Source organism: Acinonyx jubatus, chromosome B4 (assembly GCF_027475565.1).
Source record: "Acinonyx jubatus isolate Ajub_Pintada_27869175 chromosome B4, VMU_Ajub_asm_v1.0, whole genome shotgun sequence".
NCBI classification, from domain to species: Eukaryota; Metazoa; Chordata; class Mammalia; order Carnivora; family Felidae; genus Acinonyx; species Acinonyx jubatus.
The window spans coordinates 137,831,778-137,858,564 of record NC_069387.1 but is presented as its reverse complement, the minus strand read 5'-3'; the positions used below and the strand labels follow the sequence as shown (position 1 = coordinate 137,858,564).

The 26,787-nt window shown below is 61.1% G+C and overlaps 1 protein-coding gene across 2 annotated transcripts in view; it reads right to left on the bottom strand.

The window, feature by feature from the left end:
* Positions 1–26,787, bottom strand: part of TAFA5 (TAFA chemokine like family member 5) — a 188,769-nt gene that overhangs the window by 17,093 nt on the left and 144,889 nt on the right. For both annotated transcript variants that reach the window (XM_053199537.1, XM_027070413.2), the window contains exon 3: positions 18,563–18,690. In XM_053199537.1, coding sequence (XP_053055512.1) covers positions 18,563–18,690 — 128 coding nt within the window. The remainder of the gene's footprint in view (positions 1–18,562; positions 18,691–26,787) is intronic.

Sequence of the window (26,787 nt, the reverse complement as noted above, 5' to 3'; positions counted from 1 at the left end):
CTCCTTCAGGGAGGCGTCCCCACTGGGTGAGGACCCCAGGCTGAGACTGACCCCGAGTCCCCTCGGGGCTCCTGCCGAGTCCAGCTCTGCCCACGACTCCCGGGAGGACCCGATGCGCCCACTCCCTGTGCCTGTGCGGCCAGGGCAGAGCCACCAGCTGGGTCCGGTCCCCGCCACCTCCTTGCTGGCAGGGAGACCGACTGGCCTTCGAGCTCCCTAAAGTCTCGGGTCTTTTACGACAGCCCAGGTTGCCAGGCGGCCTTCCGAAGGAGGGCGTTGACAATCCAGGGCGAGGTCTGCAGCCTGGACACCCGCCCTCTGTCCCCGCCCCACGGCAGCGCCGGCTTCGAGGTCCTTCCCTCGCCTGCGCTAACCGGGCGGCTGCGCCTGCCAGCCCCACACCGGACCCCAGCCGGCACGGGGCCACAGCGGCCTCAGCCACCTGCTGCGAGCAGCAGACCTGTGGCCCACGTTCACAGGCAGGTGGCACCTAGGGGAGGCAGAGATGACAGAGCGGGCAGGTGGTGCTCTTCAAAGGTGGCACCAGAAGTGCTCTGGCCGACGCCCTGCCGTCCGCCATCCACAGCGGGGAGGGCGGCCCTGTGTGCTCCAGGAGCTCGGGATCAAACCCCTTCCCCAGTCTCCTTCCTGGGGCCACTGATGGGAAAATGAACACTCCCAGTATGGAGTCGGCTCTGCGCGGGCGGGTCTGGGCCTCTGAGCTGGAGCCCCGCCGGGCCGCTGTCCGTCCCCGAGCCCCGGGACCGGGCGGTGCCCACACTGGGGCCGCTGTCGGTCCCCGAGCCCTGGGACCCGGCAGAGGACTGGCCAAAAGGACGTCTCCATGTACCTGTCTGTAGCAGCTGCAATGAATTCAGCTCCCACGCTGCAGTCACCCTTCCGGAGGGTCCAGGCAATGCCTGCTGTTTCCTGGGGTGTGTGGCCCACCCCACAGCCCGTCAGAAGACCCCCCTGCATACAAGGAACTCTGACCCCTCAGCAGTCACGACTGCCCTCCACCACCCTCTACCAGCCCCGGCGGCCCCTCAACGGACTTTTCTGCCCCCCCCCACCCCGTCTGCCTTTTCTAAACAGTTCTTGTGAGCCAGTCACACACAGGTGGCCTTTCATGTCTGGCGTCTTTCACCTTGTGCGATGCGTTCAGGGCTGGTCCCCGGTGCGGCCTCTCGAGCGGAGGCCTTGCTCTGCTGGAGTGATATTCACTGAACGGCAGGACTCATCAGCAGCAGGGCGCCCGGGCCATGCCGCACAATGTCGCTGTGGTCCCGCGAGCACGGCTCTCTGAGTGGGCGTGGCTTCCTCTTCGGTCGGGCGGACGCCCGGGGTCCCGTGGGACAGGAGCGGCGGGTCATGTGGTGACTACGTTTCCCTTCTGAGCACCCGCCAGCCTGGCCTCTGGATGGCCCGAGCATCTTTCTGCTTCTCTTGACGCCTGTCCCCTAAGCACTTTCTCGAAAGGCAGTTCTTAGGCACATCCTTCCCGAGGCCTCCACGTGAGACCCAACGGAATTAAAACCACACCCGAGCACCTCCTTCGTGTTCGGGCTGCCCGCTCCCCGACTGGGGGTCTCTCTCCCCACTTTCCTCGCTGTTCCCATGTGCCGTTTCCGGACCTCCCTGCCGCTGGGCTAGCTTCCTGTCTGCATGCCGTCCCTCCTCCGCGTGGTTCGGAGCCAGCCCTGCCGTGGGGGCTCCACTGCCTCCCGACCCTGTGACCTGTCTGCTTTTGGGAAGGTGGGTTTGGCTTTCGGAGGTTTGGGCTGTCAAGGTAAGTCCTGGCGGCCCGCTGAAGGCGGGGCCCCGCGTGGGCCTGTCGGGCTCCGGCTGACTCTGGAACCTCACGGCGTCCTCATCTGTACAGTGGGGAGAACAGTCTATGGCACACGGTGGCCGTCAACCTGAACAGGTGGATTTACGTGCGTGTGCACAACAGCGTCTGAGCATGTGTACTGTCTGGAGTGTTCCTGGTTATTCCCGATTCCTCAGACGCAATTTATAGCAATTGCATCCCTGTCCTCACCCTGAAGCAACCTGTCCCCTCGCTTTCTCCTGCCGTCCCATGGTCTGGGTGGCCACGTCCAGTCTGGAGTCCCCGGGGAATTCAATGTAGAGTGAGGTGAGCGGTCAGACTCTGACTTGAGTTGCCCCCAAATACGAAGCCCGTTTTCCCCGGCCCGCTGTCGGGGGCCCGTCCCTTCCCCCACTGGTCTGTGCAGCTCACCGCACCCCTCAGTCCATCCCACGGATGCCCACGTTCCACTCGGGGCCACGTGTCCGTGGAGCAGGAAGTAACCCTGGGAAGGCTAACACTTTGCATCAGGTTTTAAGTCTGTCCTCGGTCCTTGTATCAAGGACCAGGGGGGTGACGGCTGGGGTGCAGCCTGGGCTCAGCCACCCACAAGCTCCCCCTGCACAGCCAAGTGCACGCGTGGCGGGACGTGGACACCTCGGTGGCCTCTGTCCCAGAGCCTTCCTCCACCTCCACCGTGACGGACCTACCCTCCCACAAAATGTAAAATCCCTTGTGATGTTCCCAAAAACTTCATCAGAGATTTGACTGAACTTGTATTAAATCTAAACATTAAATCTGAAGGCACAGACAACCACACAGGGTTTAGGCACTCACTGACTTTATCGAAAAAGGGATTTATTCAAATCCCTTTAATTGTCTCCTGATAAGACTCTGCCCTTATCTTTATACAGGTAATCAACGTTTTCTCACTAAAACGTTATTTCGAGTGACTTCACATGTTTTCTCCTGTTATCAACAGAGATCGCCCCTCCCTCTTACTTACTCAGGTTTATTTCACTTGTGTATTTTTAACACACCCTTACGCTTCTGAAACACATTTGCCTTGAAGTAGGAACACAACCAGCTTCTGTTTTGTCTAGCCTCTCCTCCACAGCCAGGTAGGCAAGTTTCTTCCTCAAGTCTGCGGGCAAGTTCACCTGCTTTCGCCTCCTAAACGACGTTCGCCACATTCAACCAGCTGCTAATTCCGTATCCCCGCGGGCAGGCTCGGAGGACTTCCCCTCACCTAGCCCCGGGTTGGCAAACTCAAGTGGCAAAGGGCAGGGGGTACAGATTTTCAGCTTTGCAGGGGGTAAAGTCTCTCCTGCAACCACTCAAGTCTGCTGCTGCAGCCCCGAGGCATCCCTAGACCACCTGTAAGTGAAAGGAAGGCTGTGTTCCAATAAAACTTTATTTATAAAGATAAGTAGGGGGCCGGATTTGGCCACCAGGCCATAGTTTGCTGATTTCTGACCTAGAGCTTATCTGATCTCAGCTTGTATCTGCAAAAACGTACAGATGAACACAAGGGGACAACCCTCTGTATTCATAATTGGTCCATTTTAATAAACTGATTAGTTTTCAAGGCATTTCAGCGGCTTCTGCAGAGGCTTGGGAACACCTGTTTTCCTCATCTGTGGGTAACAATGACTGTATTTTCTCGTATCAAATAATTGCATGCCTGCACTTGCCAGATCTTCGAGAAGGTCATCACGGAGACGGCTGCCGGCTGCCTCGGCGTCATCTCAGATGGATGTTAGGTTCCGGGGTGGGGGGGCCCCCTGCCTTCTCCTCCACGTGGCCTTGGAGGTCTGTGGTATGGATGCTGTGGTCTGATGTTTTCCTTAGGAATAAATGTGGTTCCTGCCTGGTGCCTTTTTCAGCATCTATGGAATTAGAGCTCGTGTTTATCTGAGCCTCTTGTGGGGCTGGTTGTCTTTTCTGATTCTAAAATATTAAAATAGACGTTTATTTCTTACCTAAATCTACTCTGTGGTGCCTGCTGTGTTTCTTAAAGGACTGAGTTATTCAGCACTCTGTTACTTTATGCAGGCACAGATGCGTGTCCCAATCACCCCCGCACATTCCGGGGGTCCCCCAGATGTATCCACTAGCCCAAAACAATGCGGGGCACACGGGGGCCCCCAGGGGCACTTTGCTGAGTGAGTCCAGTGCTCAGCACACGGCCCGAGCCACATCACAGACACAGTCTTTGTGGACCACAATGGCTTTGTGTGTTCTCGGACCTCTGGGGAGACAGCAGGTGTCATGGTTTCCCTAGTCCCTAAAACGAATGGGGCAACTTTCCAGTATTTGGGGAAAAGATACCTGCACGTGAATGTTTTTAAGAACACGGCTGTTGGGACGCCTGGGTGGCTCAGCCAATTAAGCGTCCGACTTCGGCTCAGGTCACGATCTCACGGTCTGTGAGTTCGAGCCCCGCGTCGGGCTCTGTGCTGACAGCTCGGAGCCTGGAGCCTGCTTCAGGTTCTGTGTCTCCCGCTCTCTCTGCCCCTCCCCTGCTCACACTTTGTCTCCCTCTCTCAAAAACAAATAAACATTAAAAAAGTTGAAAGATAAAGTGACTTAAAGACATTAGTATGCCAAAGTCCATCTTTCACTGTGCCTGGCAATACACCGTGTGTGGCTCTTGTAACATTTGGAAAGTGATTAAACTGCACGGACTTTATCGTCTGGGATGTGCTGGCTCTCCTGCGACAGTATTACTCTTCTAAATCCTTCAATTCTATGGCAGCCTTGGAAAGCGAGGGGGTTGGCATCCCACCCATTTTACAGATGTAGACACTGAGGCACAGAAAGCTCTGTGTTAGGCAGGTGTCAGGTGCTCGAGCAACAGACGGACTTCAGACCCTGAACGCGGCTACTCGAGTGTGACTTCACTTTTTTCATCCTTTCGCACCTCCCCACCCCGACCTTCCATTTGACCAAAACACTGTGGGAAGGTACTGGCTGCTGGGGTTATTACTATTTATTTATCTTGGGGGGCATCTTACATATACTGGAAAGTGACCAGAAAAGAAGGTTGACACATTTCCCCTCTTAGGCAGGTTCCATTCGTGGATTATGGATTCTTCTGCAAGGGTTTCATCAACAATGGGCAACTGGAAACATCCTGTTTGTATGTTAATGTTCAGTACGTAGCTGCACATTCAGCTGTGATATTTTTATTGTTCAAAAGATCTACATCCTGGTTATTTTTATTGTTATCTGTGGTTTTTACTTGATCTTAACACAGATGTAAGGGTTGTATAAATTTCCAACTAAAAATTATGTTTCTGATCATTTTGTTTATTTGCAGTCAGGCTTGCGTCACAGAAATGTATGCTAATCCGTGATACTTTCATTACGCTGGACATTAATCATCGATATGTGTCAATAACTATAAACATTTGTATGACCCTACATGTATCATCTTTAAGCATTAAATCGACATGTTCCAATTTGGTCATTTTTACCTACTGATTTCCTTTCCCTCTCCTTGGCCAGGTATACCTTTATTTATTTGTTGCTTTAAAATTTTTGTTTGTAGGAGTGCCCTTAGAAGGTTTCCTGTATTTGATTATTTATTTATTTATTTTATTTAAATGTTATTTTTAAAGTTTACATCCAAATCAACGTATAGTGCAACAACGATTTCAGTATACTTGATTATTTTAAAACCTGATCTAAGCGGTCCTTGCCTTTTAGTAGGGGAGACTAACCCACTTACGTTTACTGTCACCGCTGGCACAGAAGTTGTCATGAATAGCACGTCCCACTCCGATTTCTGGTTATGGTCCGTTCACGGTTCAGGTCTTTATACACATGCACGTTCCACATGTTTCCTCCTCAGCCATAGTTTGAAGGAATCAGGTTCTTCTATTATTGGCCACCTTTGTGTAATCGAACGCACTCTCAATGATGAAGCCATGTCTCTAATGACCTAAGTCATCATGGGTCCTCTACTCCACGAACAGACGTTAGGTCACTCTTCTCTTACTCACCAGCTGCTCCGGCATGTCAGCCTCTGTTAATCTCACCAGAGGCTACAAATTGGTTTACTATCACACAGTGATCATCTTTCACAATATACAGTGTACTAAATACATGCTGTGGATTTTGCGTTCAACTTCCTAAGCACACTCACAGGGGTGATTTGTTTGACTCCACGTATCTGTTGGTATCGAGAATCGCCATTCTTCTTCTCACACATGACCTTTTCCCTCATCAGCTCTTGGTTTTTATTTCTTCAATTGGCTTGAGATGATTTTTGTTCACATTTTCAGGGAAGCTTCGTGGGTGGTACGCTTTCTAAATCCTCGCAAATTTAAAACTGTCTTCTTTAGTCCCTTGGTCTGAAAAGCAACTCGAACTAGGGTTGAATTCTTTTTTTTTTTTTTTTAATGTTTATTTATTCTTGAGACAGAGAGACAAGAGTGTGAGTGGGGCAGGGGCAGAGAGAGACACACACAGAATCGTAAGCAGGCTCCAGGCTCCAAGCTGTCAGCACGGAGCCCAACGCGGGGCTCGAACTCACAAACTGTGAGATCATGACCTGAGCCGAAGTCGGACACCCGACCAACTGAGCCACCCAGGGGCCCCGAAGTGGGGTTGAGTTCTTAAGTGACAGTATGTTTCAGTCAAATCCCTGGTGATGATCCTTCCTTTCCTTCCGGTTCAGAGGGCAGCTGGTCTGTGCCTTCGTAGGTTCTGTGGACCTCTGTCCTCCTGTCTTAATTTTATTTCCCTGATTTAGCCTGGCTCGGGATGAGGCAGCCCCCTCTCATCCTTTCCACGCAAACACAAGGCCATGGAGTGCGTGGGTCCTGATGCTTCTGTCCTGTTTGTAGTTGGGGGTCTTCTTTCCAGTCCTATTTTTGCCCTAATCTGACGATTCTTTCTTTCCTGGTCATGGTGGCTTCCCCTCTGGAGCGCCCCGTTTCTCAGGTTAGGAATGTGCCCTCTGCCCTCACACCTACTGACTTTTTTCTCTCTGGCTCGTTTCGTGGCTTTCTCCTATGACCTGTTCCTTGGCTGAAGACCCCCACACTTCACGGCATCGGTTTTCTGCACGGACGGTTCCTTCATTCGCAGCTCCCAACGCCTTTCTCGATTCCACTCATGTTTTGGGTATCCTGCCTTTCCTCCAGCTCACCCAGCAAACCTCCTTTGCCCCGGGCGGTCCTTTCTCGGTGGCTCGCGGCTCCCGGGTCACAGAAGACACAGCCCCCTGTATGTCTCTGGCACCCGCCAGCAGACATTTTCCAGAAGTCTCCTCTGTGTACCTTAAACAACTCTTGTCAGAGCTAACTCTGCCTTTAATTCTTTATGAAGTATTCCTTTCCACAGTGTGCATTTTCCCACAGGCTCCTGTTTGAACTTGGGCCCTGATGTTTTTTTAAACCCCCTTCGGACAAGCAGAGGCCTAGCCTGGCCTGGAATGAGCCAAGAGGCCCGGTGGCAAGCAAGTCTCCAACCTTCCTCTGGGTTCCCGGGCGGGGCGGGGGAGGGGGGAGCCCTGTGGTTCCAGGCTGGCCTGGAAGGTCTGGATGCACAGAGACCCCCAGGCTTCACGTGACCCCAACAGGCTCTCAACTGGGAGGGGGGCAGCTCCCAGGGGTGTTTATCCCCCTTGGGGGCTCAGGTGCTCTGCCTCAGCTGGAGAGTTTTATGTTCTTTTGAGAACGCTGAACTGAGTGGACACACAGGCCCCTGCGTGAGCCACCGCATTGCCCTCTCCTGCCCACCCCGCCCCTTCCAGTGAAGCTCACCTCCACCCACCGCCTCCTGTCCTGTCACGCTGCTGGGAGTCAGTCTCTGCAGGGCGATCGGGGGCGCTCCTGCTGGCCCGACCCCACCTCTGCAGGCTGGTTTCCCCGTGGGTGCAGCCGGGCCTGGGGCTCGAGGGCGGGCCCGGGCGCGACGAGGAAGTCGCAGGTTCTCTCTCTGCATTTTAGGAGGTTCTCGTCGGAGCTGGGGCGCAGACGGTAAAGCAATGTGCCAAGAAGGGGCCTCCCATCCACGTGCGACACGCCCATGGCGAGGCTACCAAACTCAGCACGTGTCTCTCTTTTCTTTGATGCGATGGCCAATTGGTTTTATTTCCAAAAATACATAAGACCGGAAGCGAGGCAAAGACCACGCAGCTGTCGTAACAAGCGTGACACCGTAGGAGTCCAGAAAGTCCAGCCGCCACATGAATCCAGGGGGCCCCGGCCGGTTCTTCGCAGACGTGGAGGAAGGATCAGACCATTCCTCTCTCCTCCAAATGTCCAACGAGCTGGTTCCGTCCTAGCGTGGATGGCCGTGGTAATGGGGACGAGGGAAGCTCCTCCCTCCCCCACTCGTCAGTCCCATGAAGACCTGAAGCCACGTGGGCAGAGACGACACAAAGTGAGGCGCAGCCAAAATTCAAACAAAACCAAGAGACGCGGCAACACGGCCAGCACCCCGGGGCTTTCCTGCCTACCCAGCGCCCACTACCAGATGGGCCGGGGGCTTCCCAGAAGGGGCTGCGGGTATGGCATCTTCCTCATGATGCAGCCACTGGGGATGTGAGCACTCCAGAATATTCCGGAAGGTGCCACACGAGGAAACCAGCAACACTCAGACCGACACCGACTCCCCTGGGCTTTCATAAACCGTCCTCTCCCTTTCCCACCACCCCAGGGACCTGTGAGGTCAGCCTGGGGTGCACTCTTCCCCCATCCCACAGATGAGGAAACTGAGGCTACCAACGTGTGCATGAGAAATATCACCACGTGAAAGGGGTGGGGACGATCGCACGCAGAAGCAGCCGGAGAGTGGGAGGCTTGTCACGGAGCAGGGCACAGCGGGGGGGAGGGGGGTCACACACAGCGCCTGGCGGGGCCGAGCTGGGTGCTCCGGCTGGGGGAGAAGACGCGAGGGAGGATGGGTGCCAGAACGCAGCGGTGGTGGCTCTGGACCCACCACCCAGGACCCACGTCGTCCAGTATATGCCTCGGGTCTAACTGGGAGTTGACGTTTAAGGTAATTTGGGTTGAGACAGAAATCCTTCTGTGTTTTAGACGGATCTTTAATGAGTGCCCACGTCACATGCCGTGTGGTCCCCAAGTGGCACGCAGACAACTGGGGAGGGGTCGGCCGGCGGAGGACCCTGTCCCCGGTGCTGCTGTCCAGGCAGCACAGCTGGCCTGGGATCAGCAGCCCCCCACGCCGGGCGCACAGAGGACAGAGCCCGGAGGCACAGCAATGGAGACAGGTGCAGCATGATCAGAACCAGGGGTGCAAGGGGCCGGCTGGGACGTGGGCGCCAGGCAGGGAAGGCATCCCGCCCTGGAGGTTTGTGCAGTGTGCACACTGACCAACTGACTTCTCGCTTATGTGATCTTACACATCACAGCACAGCCGAGAGGGGCTGGGTTTACCTCTGTCCTATACAAAGAAGCAAAGCCCTAAGCAACGTCATTTGTAAGATCATAAGGACGTATTAAACCAACAGGAAAAAACATGTTTTGGATCACTTTGCCCAAAAGCTCACGAAAGCCGGGACCAGAAGACAGAATTAACACAAACAGTCCCAACAACTCGGGATCACTCTGAACTTGATCAGCCCTTATCAAACACTCGCTGTTGACAAGGTGGCCCCTTCATGCTCACGGGGTCACAGGGACCCCCCTTGACTTCTGGGATAGCAGGAGAGCTCTGGGCAAAGGCACAGGGCAGGCCCTGACAGCCCACGGCCGTGTGGTGGGCTGGCAGGGTGGGCAATGTGGTGGCAACAGCCGGTCCGCTCGCTCCAGAAGATTCCCTTACCGGGGGGGGCACATACTGTGTCTGAGGCAGGGTCCCCACCTTCCCTGTGGACTGCTGAGACTTGGGACCATTTGACCTTCTCGGATCCCGGAGCCCCAGGCATCAGGGTGAGCGGTGGGACACGGAGGCCTGGCCAGTGCCTTCCGACGGCCGGCATTTTTCCCCCATCTATTCAGCAGACACTTTTGACCTCACGTCTAAGCGATGACCACTTGTGCAAGCCCAAATGGGGCCGAAAGCTGTCCCTCCACGGACTGTCACGGGGGCCTGTCTGCTGCTGTCCCTCCACGGACTGTCACGGGGGCCCGTCAGCTCTCTGAGGGGCAGGACTAGGCAGGCTTCCTCCCCGCATCTCAAGCATCCAACATGGCTCCAGGAAGGATGGGGGTGGGGGCAGGGGAGGGGGGAGGGGAGGGAGAGCCCCGACGCTGTGCCCCAGCTGCCCACGCAGGGGCGAGGGGATGGCAGAACTGAGCCTCCCAGGCCTCGCGCTGGGGCCCGTCCCCAACCCTGATGGGGTCGGCTTGGCGGGCTGGCATCACCTCTGTGGCATGAGGGACGCCCCAACCCTGTGGCGGGGGGCTTGCCTCAGGCCCACTGGTTTCTCCACTGGGCACGTCCCCCCGCAATTCAACCGTGTGCCATTTACATATTTAAAACAATCCAGAGAACAACTGCTTTCAGGAAAATTGAGACTGATGCAGTGCCGTTACCCTAAACAGCTACCAGCACGTGATGTCTCCCATCGCGAAATCGGCCGAAAGTGCCCACGGAAATAATGCGGGCTCCGTCAACCCAATTTTCCGTTTCTGGGCTCGCTTCTGCCGAGCAAATGAAGACTGCCGCAGCTCACGATGCTAGCTGGTGCCGGGCCGGCCGGCCGCGTTCTTTGTTTACACACGGAATCTATTAAAACGTCCAGCTATTACTGTGGTGATAAATAGCAGTGATTCAAGGAACACAAAATGGATCGCAGACAGGGATCAGAGTAATGACTCGGTATTTTTCATTGTTTGTGCGGCAGAAAGAATTAGCTGGGTGCGGGCACTGACTTGCTCGGGGGAGTTCTGCCCTCCGCTCGGCCTCCCTGGACGCTAACCCTGGAAACCTGACAAAAGCCCTTTGTCCTGGCAGGACGTCGTCGTCGTCGTATTTGCGGAGATGCTCCCAGAGGGCAGATGAGAGGGGCTGGCTGGGAGTCCTCCCGAGTCTCCGCCCTCCTCCCCTCCGCTCCCCTGGGCGGCCACGCCCCATCCTGAGCCCAGATGCCTCCCTCCCGGCAGGGCACACCCCGGCCACGCTCTGTGCGCTGCCTGGGCTCCAGCGGACCCGCCATAAACACCATTCCATCCGATTCCACATGCCTGACGGACGGCGGCCCCTCGGCCCTGCGGGAGCCCCAGACCTCACGGCACGGCTGGCACTCTGTCCCCTGATCCTTGCAGGCGGCAGGGGAGGCCCTGAGCCACAGGCCACCGTGCACGGTTTCTCAGCCAAAGCTCCGCCCGGCATCGGCCGCGGGAGAGGAGAGCCCTGAACAGACGCCAGAAAGCACATCCTCGCGGGCGCGTGCGGGGCGTGAGGGGCTCCGCCACATGCCCCCACCGCACGGATCCCAACAGAAACTCTCCAGCTGAAAATCCTGTTTGTCCGTTAGAGGCACATCCATTACCCGTCTCGTCCTCGCGCCAAGATGCGTAATAGCGCTCTACAAGTGGCGCGGGCGGCCGCTAATTCCCTCCTCGGGAACCCGCCACGGCGGACACGGCACAGGCTGGACCGGGGATGATCCCGCGGGGCCCTCGTCCCATCCTGCGCTCTGATGAGGAGCCTCCTGGGGCCCCAGCCTCGTCTTCTGCGCCTGCTCTCTGACCCCGTGCCCTGCTGACCTGCACCGTCCCACCCGGAGGCCCGCTTCCTGAGGGCCCGCTGCGGTCTCCCCACCTGCCCCCCAAATCCTGGGGCAGGGGCCGAGGGGAGACACGGCCCAACCTGGATCAACACAGGGCCAGGTTCCCCGCTGACACCACGGTCTGTTCCAGGCGCCTTCCCAGGATCCCATGCACCCCGCACCCGGGGCTGCTCACAGGGTTCCCAGGGTGTATTTCTCTGAAACAGGCCGACCTGGGGCAATGTGTACAGGAGGGAGCCCTGTCTACACGGACAGGTGCCCTGGGAGGGGAACGTGGCAAATGAGCTTGCCTGCAGAGGCTGGGCACGCCGGGAAGGGCCTCGACGCACAGAGCCAGGGGCACTCGGCTGGGGGCCTGGGACACCTGCCGGGGGGACTGATGGAAACCCCCGCAGATCCGCAGGGACCACTGTCTCCCTCCCCCAAAGCAGACAAGGAAAGACCTGCCACAAGCCAGCCAGTTGTGGCCTCCGGCCAATAAAGCCCCGCGCTGCCTCGCTCGGGGCCCAGAGTCATTTTTCTTTTATTGGTTTTCAGAATGAGCAGCAGAACAGCAGCTGAGACCCCGCTCTGTAATAAAAGCTTCTAATTGCTGGGATGGCTCATTCAAGATCAGAGACAAACCAGAGGCCCCCAAACACCTCCACGAGGCACTGAGCTCCTGGAAGCTGTCAGGATGATCCCACCTGTAGGGGCTCACGGCTGGCAGGCACGTCTGGAGAGCCCTGAAGGCCCGGGGCCCACGAAAGGGACGAGCAGCGCGTCCCCTCCCGGTGGGGCCAGAACCTGCAGTTTCCACGCGCAGCACGGGCTGGCCCGGACCGGGCACCGGGAGTGCTCAGGACATGCCGGCCGGTGCGGCAGGTGGACGGCCAGACAGGCGAGCGGGCCTTCAGCGGCCGGGAGAGCCAGGCTGGGGGCACAGCGATTGCAGGAAGTGATAGACTGCGTCCACGTTCCCGGAAGTCCTGGAACTCAGGAGCAAAGGAGCCCCGGGTCGCCCTGAGCACGGAGGGACGGAAGGAGGCCTCACAGGGGACAGAAAGCTGGGCGCACACAAACCCCAAGGTCGGAAAGGCTGCGGGAATTCCTACTGACCCGTGGGCCTGGGGGGGCTGGGAGGGACCAGGGGACCCCTCGCAGAGAAGGGGGAGCAGACGCACCACACACAGGTCGGCCGCTCTGTGGTGGACGCCTGTGGACTTCCCTCCACGACCGCACCCGCCACCCTCCCCGCTGGGGGCCTCCAACCCCCCCACCCCGGCCACGGACCCCGGACCCCGGGGGCTGCCACGCTGACTTCGGACGGCCTAGCGCCTAGTGTGTGGGCTGGGGGGTGGTCCTGGATGCCTACAGGAGTCACCAGGACGGAAACACGAGTCCACCCTGACACCTGCCCTTCCCACCACGGCCGCCACCGTGTCCCCTCTCTAACACCGCAGACCCAGTGGGTCCCCTCCTCTGCAGCTGGGACCACAGAGTCCATCTGCAACCCTCTCCCAGACAGAGTGACCTCGAGCCCGTGGCCCCAGCTGGCCTCACAAAGACAAAGCCCTCCTGAAGTTGTCCCTGTGCCCCCGGCGCACACAGAAGGGACTCTCCGGCATCTTCCATGTCCCCTGGGGCCCTGCCTCACCCTTGGAGACGACTGGGCCCCCTCAGCTCCTAAGAAGCCAGGCTGTCTTGGGAGCAGGCCGCAGGTGCCCGTGTGGACCGCTCTCCTCCAACCGTCTCTGCCCACTTCAGACAGCCGTCGCCTCCCCGGGGAGTCACCTGAGGACCCTCCTGGGGCTCCGTGGGGGCAGGGCTCATGCCCACCGGGACTTCCCGGACCCGCAGTGCCTCACAAATAACGGGCTCACGAGATACGTAATAAATAAAGCTCTCCCGTGGGAGAGAAACGCTAGACCAGCCCAAAGCTTGGGGGCCCCACGGCTGCAGCGGGCTGTGCCGGAGGCTCCCCCGGGGCTCGTCCTGCTCGGTCCTCCTCTTCGCAGATGGAGGACTTTATTCCCACCGCAGGGGGTGCACGGAGGGGCCCCACCGGCTAGAGGCGCTCTCTCCCGCACCCAGGAACATTCCTCCAGTCCCGGAACCCCAGGTCGGGAGCTGCGTCCTGGAAATCGGGAAGACGTGTGCTGCTCAGGTCTGGCTTCGAGCGACCGGGCAGGACAGCAGCGGCCGCATCCGAGTCCGTACGTACCCCTTTCCCCTCCGGCTTTGGGCCGGCCCGCGGCCCCGCGCTGACTCACCCCTCCCTCCGCAACCTGCACCTCTGAGCTCTGGGGATTTCTTTTCTTACGTATTTCTTTGATAATCTCTCCTCCGTTTCTTTCCGTTTTTGGACCCTGTGTTCTTCGGACCTCCTGAACTGGTCTCTGTTTTTCCTACTTCTCGTCAACAATCGACACTACGACTTTCTGGGGCTCCGTCCTTCCACCAGCAGGCTAACAAAATCTGCTCTGCACACACACACTCGTGCAGGTGTATGTGCACACAAATGCGCATGCGTGTGTAACCACAGGTGCACATGTGCTCACGTGTGCATTTTATACATATTTTATACTTCCGTCCTCATAAAACCTATACACGTAATCCCCCCAAAATGCCTTTTATCTCCCTGGTGTCCAACTCAGCGTCTTAAATCCACCGTGACTCTTGTCACAAATCTGGGGCGCGAGAGCATGGGGGTGACAGCTCACCCCTGTGTCGAGAGAGGTCGGCGGGGGCCCCTTACAGGGGAGCACGGTGGATGTGGGGCCATCGCACCCTCCTCCCCCGCCCGGGGGCTCAGGGACCCCACCTGGGGGAGGAAGGGAAGAGGTCGGGGACATGTGGCCCCACGGGCGTGCCCTCCTCCTGCCGCCTTCCCACCCCCTGCTCCCGCGGGCCCCCCGCCAGCTTCTCTGCGTGGCCACTGGCTCCACGGCCTTCCGGGCGCCTGTGCCTCCAGCCTGTGGTTTGCGTCCTCTGTGCTCCCTGCTCGAGCACTGGCCCTTTGCTTTCCCCCACGTCCTCCAGCGTGGCCTACAGACCCAACGGGCAGAGGCTGGGCTTCCCAGAAGGGTCCTCGGGCCCCACGCCACGGCGACCCACCTTGGGCTGGTTTAAGTTAGCGGACGGGATGGGATGGGACCCTCGTCCCACCCAAAATTCATGCCCACTGACCCTCGGGAAGTGACATTTTTGGAAATGGAGTCATCTTAGGTGTAATAAATAAAGCTCGTGAGACAGAACCATCCTTAACCTGGGACGGGCCTGGACGTGACGGCCGAGCGTTCTCGAGGGAACCACTGGCTCCCGCAGGCACACGGCCACGTGACGACGGAGCCCCAGACCCGGCCTGAGGCCGACAGACCCTCCCTCCTCTCCTCTGGAGGAGCCTCGCCTCGACATCTGACTTCCGGCCCCCAGAGCCCAGTGAGAATGAGCTGTGGCCGCGGTCACTTGTGGGGGTGCGCAGGGGACTCACGGTGGAGGGGTCCTCCAGAGAGACAGTGCTCCGGGAGCTGAGGGGGCCTGTGCTTCTCAGGACCTGGGTCTTCAGGAAGCTCCCCCACCTGGAGACGCACCAGACATGGGCCCCACCCTGGCACGAACCCCCTGGGGCCGTCTGCCGTGGGGCCAGGCGGGAGGGCCTGCCTGCACGGTGCCTCCTGCTGTCTCCTCTCCTTCCCCCTGTGCCTTTCTCCTTCTCTTGTCCCTGTCACTTTATACGGGTGTCCAGATGGCAACATGAGCAGCACGTGTGTTTTTGTTTGTTTTTTTTTTTAACGGGGGGCCCAGATCATTTGCTAGGTTCTTGGTCCTTGTAAGATTCTCAGTGCAAGTGTGTGGAGAGTGTGTGGGGGTCTAGTGTGTGGGGTCCAGGATATGGGGGTCTAGGGTGTGGGGTCTAGGGTGTGAGATCTAGGATGTGGGGGTCCAGGGTATGGGGGTCCAGGGTGCGGGGTTCCAGGGTGTGGAGATTTTACAGTGTGAGGGTCCAGGGTGGAGGGTTGAGAGTGTGGGGGTCTAGGGTGTGGGGGTCCAGGGTGGGGGGTGTCTAGGGTGTGGGGGTCCAGGGTGTGGGGGTCCAGGGTGGGGGGTTAGGTTGTGGGGTCCAGGGTGGGGTGGTCCAGGGTGGGAGGGTCTAGGGTGTGGGGCCCCAAGCTTGCAGGAGGCTGAGGCGGGAGCTCCTGGCCAAGCGGGCCATCTGGACAACACATCATCCTCAGGATGGTACAGATGGGCAGTAGAAGGGACAGTGGCCCCCACCCCGTCCCATGCTAGCTTGCTCGGCCCGGACGAGGGCTCTGTGGAAAGACACTCAGCACCGTGGGGGTGTTAACAGGCAGGACCCAACAGGAATCAATGACAGCCAACCCCACCCCCGCCCTGGCGCTCGTCTGCCGTGTGAATTGGTCCGTAGTAAGCGCTGAGCTCGGGGACCGGTCGGCAGGCCAGGCTGGGCCACCGGGCATCCCCTCCCAGGGTCTAGCCGAGATGCCAGGACACTGTGACCCCCTGACTGCCTGCAGTCCTGAACAGCCAGGCAGGATGTCCACCTCTGGGCACGGACGAGCTCAGGCTGCGGCTGCCGGGCCTCGTCTCAGAGCCGGCTCCTGGGAAGTGTGGTTTCGGGGGAAGCGAGTTTCCACGAAGTCCCAGTTCCTGAGCAGAACGGGACAGACACTTCCCCCTACCGGGTGCTCGCTCCGCACAGAACTCAAGTGTGGCTCCTAATGGCTGACCGGGAACGTGGGTTTCTATCTGGTTCGGGGGACGGAGCACCAGTGCGCGGACGAGCACCTGATGACACATGCAGTTCATGGCCTCAGCGCCTGACATGGGGGAGGGCGCATCTTCCCGGGTCACGTTCCTGGTGCAGGCCAACGTCCACCGGCCAGCGGAGCGAGAAGCGGAGCCTGGGGCCACACAGACGTGGGAGCGCCCCGAGGCCGCCGGGCCACCACACCTCGCCGTGTCCTGCCGTGACGACCCCATCTCCCTGGTGACCCCGTGCGTGGGCTTTTCGCTACGCGGCATTCACCCTCACGACGCAGGACTCTCTCGTTTTACTCTATTTCTTCTAACTTCTTTTAAATGCTGGTCATGATCCAGGAAATTAACTTCATGACCCACTAATGGGGAGCAAGCTGCCCTCTGAGGAGCCACGCTCTAGGACACGCAAACACCAGCACGCGCCCGGGGTCTCTCCCCAGGAGCTGGAGTCATTAACGTATCGCACCCGCGTACGGGGGCCCCGCGTGAGGGCCACTCACAGGTGGGTGGGCACAGAGAAGGGAACACGGAGGCGTGAGGTGAGACGTGGTGGGGGGAGGGGCACCGCTCCAGACACGCTCTAGCCACTGAGTTGGAATTGGCTGTCACCTGGCCAAGCCATCACGAGGTCCCTCAGAGCCCATCTCACGGGAAAACCATCGTGATGGAAGGGGAGACCCCACAGGGCTAACTGAGCATCTATAAGAGAATCGTGATCCAACCTTGAAACCCGGACTACGCCTCCAATTGTACGGTGTTTGGGTCAAGAGCTCAAGTAACCTTTTCGGAAAGCTTTGCAAACGGGTCACCGCAGCCCAGCCTTGCCGTGAGAGCCGGAGCTCTGTCTGGAGACACCTGGGAAGACCCCCGCCCTCTGGCTTTATCACACTGACCCCTCGGTACCCACGGATGGAGGACAGTGGCCCTGACCAGCTAGGGTCTGCATGTCCCCAGGTCTCCCCCGTTTGGGAACGGCACACAGACGGGGACCCTAGAATAATGAGCCCCTGGAGCTGGTGGCCACACGTCAGAAGCTCCCCTGGGCTCCCTCGGAGCCGCCAGGCAGGTGACGGGTCCCTGCACATCTGATGGGCATGAGGACAGGGTGGCCGTTCCCGTGTTTATCGTGGGTGAACAAGTGACTATCTCAGCTGAGGGCCGCATGTGGCCAGTGCCCCCCGCCCGGCCCACGCTGCCACCAAGGGAGAACGGCCTAACTCCCACCAACAGGCAGCCGCTGCTCAGACCGTGCCCCCGAGGGGCTGGAGCATATGGGCTGCACCCAGAGGCCGCGGGTGTTCCTCTGGCCCCACTCCTGAGGGCTGTGGCTCCCACAGCAATCCCGGGAGGAGGCCCGGACCCCCGTGGGGCTTTCAGACGCTTCCCCAGGGACCCCAGACCTCCCTGACTCAACGTTCCCGAGGCGGGAGTCACAGCCAGATCACAACCTACTCCAGGCCTCAGTTTCTCGGCGGAGCTTACGAGGAATGGCGGGATTGGGGCGAGAACGGGCCAGCAGGCAGCAGAGGTCATTGCCGTGTGGGCCTCGGCCTGCAGAGCCCCAGGGCCAGAACCAGAGGACACGGGCGCCGACTCCCGTGGCCTGGGCCGTCGCTGCACGGGCCTCGAGGAACTCCCTTGGAAAAGGGACCTCAGCGAGGAGTCCCAGGACCCCCTCCCCTCCCCTCCTGCCCCTCCCACCCCCACCCCCAAGGAACAGCAGCCATGGGGACAGGGCTGGTAGCAGCACCTGGAAAGGAGGGTCCGCGGTGTGCCCCCTCAGTAGACAGGGGGGTGCTGGGGAAGGACAGGGGGCGCCTCGGGGGTTTGTTGGGGCCTCTGCCGAGTGGCCACTCTGCGGTGCCCAGGGCGGGAACAGACATTCAGGTCACCACCCCTCCCCAGTCAATCCTGCTCTTTCAAGAGCCTTCGCCCCCCTCTGGGGGGCCCCAACCCCTTCCCCTGGAGCTTCGAGCATGCCCCTGCCCCAGAAACGAGACAACATCACCAACCACCGGTTGCGCGTGGGCCCTCAGCTACCTCCTGAGTGGTTCTGTCACGCTCTCCGAGACGGCCCGAGGGGGCGGGGACAGCCCAGGGACCGACTGATTGGAGCCCAGAGAACGAGGCAGGCGTGGAGGCAGGCGTGGCCTCTCCACACCAGGAAGCCGACTGCCCCCGTCATCGCCGGTGTGGGGCCACCTCCCCTCGAGGACCCAGCGCCCGGGGCCCGCCGCCCTCCCTGCGTCCCAGAGCGAGCAGGGCCGCGTACGCACCGTGGTGGTCTTTATCCGCCCTCCGGGCTGCGTGCACGTCCAGCCTGACCGGTTGATCAGCAGGTCACAGCCTTCACCCTCCAGACACGGGAGCATGTCGCACCACTGCTTTGTCTTGATGATTCGAGCTGCGGGAGACAGGAGGGCGGTCAGCGTGGCTCAGCTGGGGCAGTGCCCGCACCCTGACCCCACCCTGGGTGCCGGCCACGGGGGCCGAAGGTCTGGTGTGCGGCGCCCGGGTCACGCGGGGCGGCTGGCCACTGCTGCCCCGGACCCCGTTCAGTGCTGCTCCCCAGGCCCGGCCCTGCCCCCAGCCCCCAGCCCCCAGTAAGTGGTAATGGGGTGTTGAGGACAGTTTCAGGGAGCAGCCACGGCCTCGTCCTGAAGTGGACAAGTCTGTTCTCTCCTTAAAAGCAGCACTTGGGGCGCCTGGGTGGCGCAGTCAGTTAAGCGTCCGACTTCAGCCAGGTCACGATCTCGCGGTCCGGGAGTTCGAGCCCCGCGTCGGGCTCTGGGCTGATGGCACGGAGCCTGGAGCCTGTTTCCGATTCTGTGTCTCCCTCTCTCTCTGCCCCTCCCCCGTTCATGCTCTGTCTCTCTCTGTCCCAAAAATAAATAAAAAACGTTGAAAAAAAAATTAAAAAAAAAAAAAAAAAAGCAGCACCGATGTCCCTCCGGTGTGGCACACGCGGGCCGGGTGAAGGATGGGGACGCAGGGGCCGGGGGTCGGCGCTGCGAGCGGGGTCCTCAGGAGGTGGGCCAGTGCTGCCATCGGACCGATCCATGGCGGGTCTCACAGTGACCACGACCCCTCCCTGGCCCTCCTCCAAAAGCAGGGGGCTGACCTGAGCCCCTGTCATCACCTGGGGTGCAGGCAAGCGACAGGGTGGGTAGACCCCAGGTGGCCGCTGAGCCCGGAGCGACGCGGCGACCATAAAGCCCGAACCAACCGCTTCCAGGCAGAAAAGAGCCACGTTTCTCCCTTGCTGCAGGCACCCCATCATTTTGTGGCTGCGGGCCTGTGGCTGCTTTCCAAGTTAGGACACAGTGCGCGTCCTTCCAGAGGCACGTACGGCCGGCTGACCGCACTTTTACAGGAAGGGAATCTGCGCAAATCGGAGGGTCCCCCGTGCAGAGTCTGCATGTTCAGACCGGATGCCCCCAGCGGGCCAGACGCATGCTTCCAACCACAGCCTCGGCCCCAGCTCCCGCCCCCCTGCCGGAGGACGCACACGGGGGTCCAGGCCGAGCGAGCACAGGCGCGTGTTTGTGCATCTGCCCTGTGCCGGTGTGCCTGTCCCCTCGGGGGCGGTGGGAGGAGGCCAGCGGGGCCAGGAGACAGGCCGGGTCGGGACCTGGGGCCGTCCAGAGGATGCACTAGGTGGTCACCCTGAGACGCGCTCCTTTCCAGGCCAGGCCACGGACGGGACTGCACCCCGCTAAGTCGCAAGGTGAAGCCCTGACCCTCTAACCCCCAACGTGTGGGCCCTCGGGCACCGTGCTCTTACGGAAGTCGGGTGACAGGAGGTCACGAGGGTGGGGTCCCGGTCCCATAGGACTGGTGCCCGTGTGAGAGCAGACACCGAGTCCCCGCTGTCCCTCGGCACCCAGCCCACGAGGACACGTGAGAAGCCAGAGGAGGCCTCTTGCTGGAACCTGAGCCACTGGTGCCCTTGCCTCAAATCCCGGCCCCCAAACATTTGCTGCTGAAGCTGCCCTGGGGGTGGCATTTTGTCACAGCAGCCTGTGACACGAGGGACACTCACCCCTCAGACACACTTCTCATTCAGCTGGAAAATCAGCACGGAAGACACTGCAGCTGAGAACCAGTGCGGCTCCCCAGGGCAGGGTGGGGACGCACAGGACTCCATTCGCAGCGTCCCCAGGAACGTCTCTGCAAGGAGCGGCCGCCGTCCTGGGCCGGACCCTTGGGGGAGACGCTGGGTGCAGGCGGGAGCCCCTCCCGGGCCCGGCCACGCGGGAGCCAGCGCTTTGCCCAGTGTACCGCCCCCCCCCACCTTGCTCCAGGCCTCCCTCCTCCTCCACTCATCATTCCTGCCAGGGCCCCACCACGACGTCCTGTCCCGGATGCACCATTTTGTCACGGCAAAAGATGGCCCCAAAGCCCTGTTGGAAGCCAGGAGACGGACACCCTAAGCCCGCGGAGCGGCTACGGATTGAGGCACACGCCCGGCCCAATCCCCGGAAATCCCCTGCGTGGCGTCTGGGCGAGGATCCCGACAAGTGTCGGGGAAGCTTCTCTGGGATCAGCGGTGAGGATCGGCGAGGAAGGGGCTTAAGTGTGGATCAAAGGGAATCCGCATCCGCGCTCCCCATCTGTCTCCCTGAGCCGCACCCAGGGAACGCGGCCACCGAGGCTCTGCCACCGGGGAGGCCTGGGCCGCCCCAACGCCTGACCGAGGGTCTGAGAGCGAGAACAAGGTGTCTCGGGGACGACGTCCCCTTCGGCGGCGAGAGGACGACGAGGTTCTGCAGGCAAGAAGGCCACGCAGGCGGGGGACTGCGTCATCCAGGAGGGGGCTGCACAGACAGTGCTGAGGGCCGGTCCCGGCTGGGGCTGTGCTGCCCAGGGTGCGGGACACCCTGGGACACGGCCAGACACCCGAGCTGGCGGGGCCGGCAGAGGGGCCTGGGTTCCATGCTGCACTGCCGTGTGCCGGCTGCGGGGCCTCAGCAGCAGCGTTTGTCCACCCTCAGGCCCGGTCCTCCCAGGGGAGCACGGTGCCGGAGGAGGAGCAGGGGCCCACACAGGGCTCAGCCTGTCGGGGCGCTCACTGACACACATCCCTCACGGTCGACCCCCTGCAGCCACTGGGGCTGGCGGCCGTGGACAGATGCTGGGGGAGGGGCCCCAGCCTTGTGTGCACCCTGAGGACCTCAGGACACTCCCGTTAGCCTCACAGCAGCTCCCCTTCCCTTGCCAGGCCCTCAGCCGAGGCCACGTCACTGCAGTGTGACCCCGGGCTCCTCCTGGGCTCCGTTCACCTTTATGGAAGCAGCCTGGAGGCCGCGGACCCCACCCCTCCACTCCTTCCCGTCACACACGCAGCTCTGAAAGTGGGGAACACGCAGCCCCCCTCACTGCGTCCACACGGCCGATCACAGATGTCCCCGCCTGCTCACATGTGCTCCTGTTCACACGCACGGGAACACGGCAGTCACGCAAATGCACACAGACTCTTAAACGCACGAACACGGGCAAACAGCACGCACCCGTCTGTGCGTCCACGAGTGCGTGCGCACACACACGAGCGGACGCATCAAGCGGCTGACGGTCACCCGTCCCCCACGCAGCGTGGCGGCCGGGTGTGCTGGGGGCCGGCCCCGCGGAGGGCACTGGCCAGCTGCTGCTGAGCACACGCCTTCTGTTCGCTGCAGAGCTCAGCTCAGCCGGCCCGAGCCCACTTCCTGCTGGAGGCGGTGGCAGGCAAAGCTCTGGCCACCGTGTCCCAGGGACACAGGGACCTTTCGTGCCACACGTCACGGTGTCGGTGACGCTGAGGCAGCTCTGGTGCCGGGGAGGGCACCCGCCAGGGGCTGATGGTGCCCCCAGTGGCTGACAGTCGGGGGCCTCAGCCGCGTGGGCAGCTGGGCCCCCGTCTCATCAGGCGTCATTGGCACGTCCCCTGGCCTGTCCCTGGGCCCGGGAATGCAGGCTTTTCCAGACTGGGGCTGGGGGCCAAAATGGAGCCTCTGATGGGGCGTCTACTCGGCCGTGGGGGGTGCCACTGACCCTCCCTCGGCCCGTCCCCACCTCGCATGGGTCCCCAGAGACGCCCCCAGGCACCCAGCACTCGCACCTCCTCTCACCAGCTGGTCTCGCCCCCTGTGAACATGCTTGCACCTGCCCACACGCACCCCGGGGCGGCTCTGTGCACCTGCTGCTGGCTGGGTGCCTGCCCCTCCCCCGGCAGCGAGCGCTGGGAGCCTCAGGCTGGGGCCCCGAGTGGCTCCTGGCCCCGCTCCAGACTGCCCTCCACGCGGACATCCCAGGGACGCGGGCTCTGCCTCAGGCCCCTGCTGCTTCAGCCCGCTGCAGCCATGGGCAGCGTGTGGCAGGCTGCTCGGGACACAGCTGGACGGGCATCAGAGGGCCAGAGGGGCAGCGAGGCCATGGTGGGGCGGGTGGCCCTGGTCCGGGGAGAGAGGCCGGGCACTGGGGAGAAAGGCCACAGCGTAGGGCCCGCAGGCGGGGGCCACAGTGCTACAGGCGGGGAATTTGCCGGACGGTCAATTTGCCCAGACGGCGTTTGGGCCAATGGTGAATGGAGCTGAAGACGGGTCAGGAGAGCCACAGAGTGACGGGGCCGGACAGGGGGCAGCGGGGACACTTCTGAGAAGAGACGAGGGAGAGACTACCTTCCGGGGAAAGGACAGCCCTTCAAACACACAGCGGGACGGTGCAGCATGAGCGGAGACTGGTGAGGAATCTCAACCCCGTCGCTGAGGATGTGGACACAGGGGCTCCTACATCTCATTCTTCACAGCCTCCAGCCTCCCTGGAGGACAGCTGATGCGGGAAGGCTGCAGAGCTGTGTCGGCACAAACCCACCCGGCTTCCTCCCGTCGGTGGAAAACCCCGCTGCAGGCAGAGATGGTTATGCGGCTGCAGAGGGGGGCCCAGTCAGCACCCCCAGGCCCCGCAGTGGAGCCCGCGGCAGGGGGGCAGCCAGCCAGGACCTCCTGCCCGCCCTGACTCAGCCGGCGAGGGCCGTGTGTCCTCCCCAGCCTGGGGGGCCTCAGGGCTCGTGGTGGGTGGTGAGCAGGACTGGGAGGCAGGAGGCCCGGGTTCGAGTCTCAGCCCTGCCACCACCTGGACTCCTCGAGCCTTTCGATTCGGCTCCTAGTCAGTGTCTCCAAATCGATCAACAGAAAACACGCCGTGCCTGACGCTTGATGCTCTGGAGGGACGTCCAGGTTCTGGCCAGGGCCTGACGCTCCCGCCTCGTGTGTCCCAATGGCAACAGAAGGTAAGCCTGTGTCCTCACCGTACAGACCGCATCCCCAGGGCCTGACCTTGGAGCCGGCGTGAGGCACTGATGTCCCAGCTCACCCAGACGCCTTGCAAATGCTGGGCCAACAGCTGTGGCCCCTGACGTGCCAGCGAGCAGCTTAAATGGGGAGCAGTAAGGAAGCGTCTGGGCCAGCACGGGGCCCCCGCTGTGTCGAGTGTGTTCCATTGGATAACTGGTCTCGCCCAGAGGCAGGTGGGCGCGGGGGTGGGGTGCACACGAGCACCTGTGCGTGCCCACCCGGGCAGGTGCTCAGCAAACACTGAGGAAATGCCCAGACACACAGAAGAGCGAGCCGTCACAAAACCCGACTTCTGACGTGTCGGCTGCTGGTTCGAGTGTCCCCAGTAACTCCAGGTGACCCCAAGACCGAAGTGCAGACTTGCCTCCTTGGCCCATAAAGCCCGTGAACGGCCAGCACCCCGCTGCCTGAATCCTGGCCTCCTTATCTCTGTCCTGCCTCCAGAACCTTCTGCCCTGGGCCCGATCACATGTCCCCTCCACCTCCCAGGCCACCCTCTCTCCTGGCTCCCGAGTCCAGGCCAGCATCTGGCCTGCCAGGCCGCCCTCGACGCCCTCACACCCCACATGCAGCCGGCACTGGGGCCCGGAGCTCACACCTCTGGGGGTGCCTGTGCACCCCTGAGCTCACAGAGTGCCCCCCTCACTTCCACCCCTCCCGCGGAGTCCTCGATCAGAACATTCGTGTTACAGGGAGGAATTAGCACGAGACCGGAGCCGGGCAGGACTTTCTTGCCCCAGGAAGACAAGTGGGCACAGCCCGCCAGCAGGGGTCTCAGCTGCCCCCGCCTGGGGACCCCCCCCCCCCCCCGTGAAGATCCGCCACGGCGGCTGGGCCGGGAGCTGAGGTCCCAGGTGATCAGGCTCAAAGCTCTCTTGGACCTAATAACAAGCAGGACGCCAGGCTGTTTGCTGAGTTCATTTACAATCCGGGAGGGTAATGGTGCCTTACACGAGTAATTTCTCACGGATCCTCAAAAGAGCCACAGACTTCGTCTCCCGAAGCGCGTTCTTCTTGGGAAGACCCAGGAGGCTTTTATTTACTCAGTAAGACTCCCCGAGCACTCGCTCCGTGCCCCGCTCCTGGGCCGCGGCCCCACCGGGAGCAGGAACACCGCCCCCCCCCCCCCCCCCCCCCCGTCCGGGCCGCGGCTCTGAACCTGGGAAGACGACCGCGAGACACAGGGGACACGCTCACGGACCGGGACAAACCACACACGCTGCAGGCCACAGAGAGCCCGAGCCACCCGCTTCAAGGGCGGCCACCTGGCTCTCTGGCCTACGACTTCTCTAGAAGTGGCATCGTCTGGACAAGCACGTAAGGTGAGGCCCCGTGAGGAGCAGAAGACGAGGAAACGCCATCATGGACCCCTCGCTGATGAGGGAAAACTCGGATTTATGACCTCATTAAGCCTCAGAACCCTCCTTCAGGAGGGAGCACGGGCCCCTTTCACAGACAGGAATACTGAGGCCTGGGAGTTCCCCTCTCCTGCTCCCCCCTCTGCTACCAGGTGCACGCCATCCTCCGAAGGCGCCCCCACCCCACCATCACCACTCCTGAAGCCCCCCAGGGGGCCAGGGTGAGGGGCGCTGCAGGTACCCAGGCCCAGACTCTTCTGGGCCCCATCCCCATCCCCCCCCCCCCATGCTCAGGCAGTGTAAGTCCTACCCGTGTTTCCCCTGATGTCCTGCCCCCCTGCCTCTCCTGCCCCCCAGGTCTCCCTCCGTCTGCACAGCCACCCCCTCTCCTGGAAACCCTTCTCCGCCACCCCTCCGCCTTCCGCCTCTCCCCCCCGGGGATGGCCCGGCCGCTCCCTGCTGTCCCTGTGGTGGGCCGTGGGAGGGCTTCTGATGACCCCAGACCCGGGACTGTGCGGGACCCCTCAGTGCTCTGCTGAGGTCCCCGGGGGGCGAGGGGACGAGGGATGGAGGGATGAAGACACAGGACAGGAAGGCTCCCGGCCCACCTGGCTCAGGTGGTCACAGATGCTCAGAGACATAGAGTCTGGGCAGGCGTGGACCCTGCGTGGCAACCCCGTGCCCGCTCGCCTCGCCTCCCTGGCGACACCGGCCCGGGACTGGGTTTATACACCCAGATTTCACTCCTCACTGCCTTCATTCCTACCCATCAGGGGTCCTCAGGAGGCGGGGCTGAGGGTCAGAGTGGACCCCAGTGGAACCTCCTCACCAGAGCCACGGCACTTCCTATGGTGGTCAAGCTGCTGACCATGTGTGCACATGTGAGTTGAGCCGTGCAGCCGTGCATTTGTGTGCGCGCACACGGGTGTGATGTGCACATGTGTGTGCACGTGTGTGTGCGTCCCTGTCTGTGGGGTCTGAACGTTCTGGTCCAGGACCTGAGCCGCATGTGACGAGGGAAGTCCGGGGCCAGCTACACCCCGCCTGGCGGGAAGGACGCGGAGGCTCCCTCCTCGTTTTCTGGCACCAATACGCTTCGGCTCAATCCCCGTGAACGACAGCAGCCCCGCCAGGCCCCTCGCCCACCCCCGAACCAGAGGAGACAAAGATATGACCCCGAGGGACCCGAGTCTGGCCGACGGTGGCAGGTGTGGACAGCAGGCCCCGCGGCGAGCACGCTCCCGGCTCCGGCCTGGACAGATGGACGGGGACAGACGTGCTAATTTGCCTGGGGACCGTGGAGACCGCACCGCCGCGCTCAACGCCAGGCTCTTCGCTGCTCACAAACCGCACGGCTCCCTTTAGAATAAACCGTTTCTTCGTTCCCATTAACATATGTATCTGCTTACTTTACTCGACAGCTCGGAAAAATGAATCATCCAGAACAAAGCCAGTGGGGCTACAGGAGAGCTCCAGCCACATCCTCCGACGGGATCCCAGACAGACCCTGTCCGACCGAGGTGGGGGGGTGACCCTCCCCGGCAGGTCTGACCCAGAAGGGTACACCCCCCTTGTCCCGCTGGGGTCAGATCACACACCGGGAAAGGGGCAGCTGATGCTTAATACACAGGCACACGTACTGATTACAGGTACACACACACACTGACCCACAGGAGCCAAACGTAAGTGGGACATCCCAGGGTTCCAGAAAAATCTACCGTAGGGAGAGCTGATGTAGACCGCGAGGTCTTAACTGAGACAGGATCCCTGTAGCGAACGTTCTGGAAGGGAGGAGTGCCCTGGGCTCCCCAC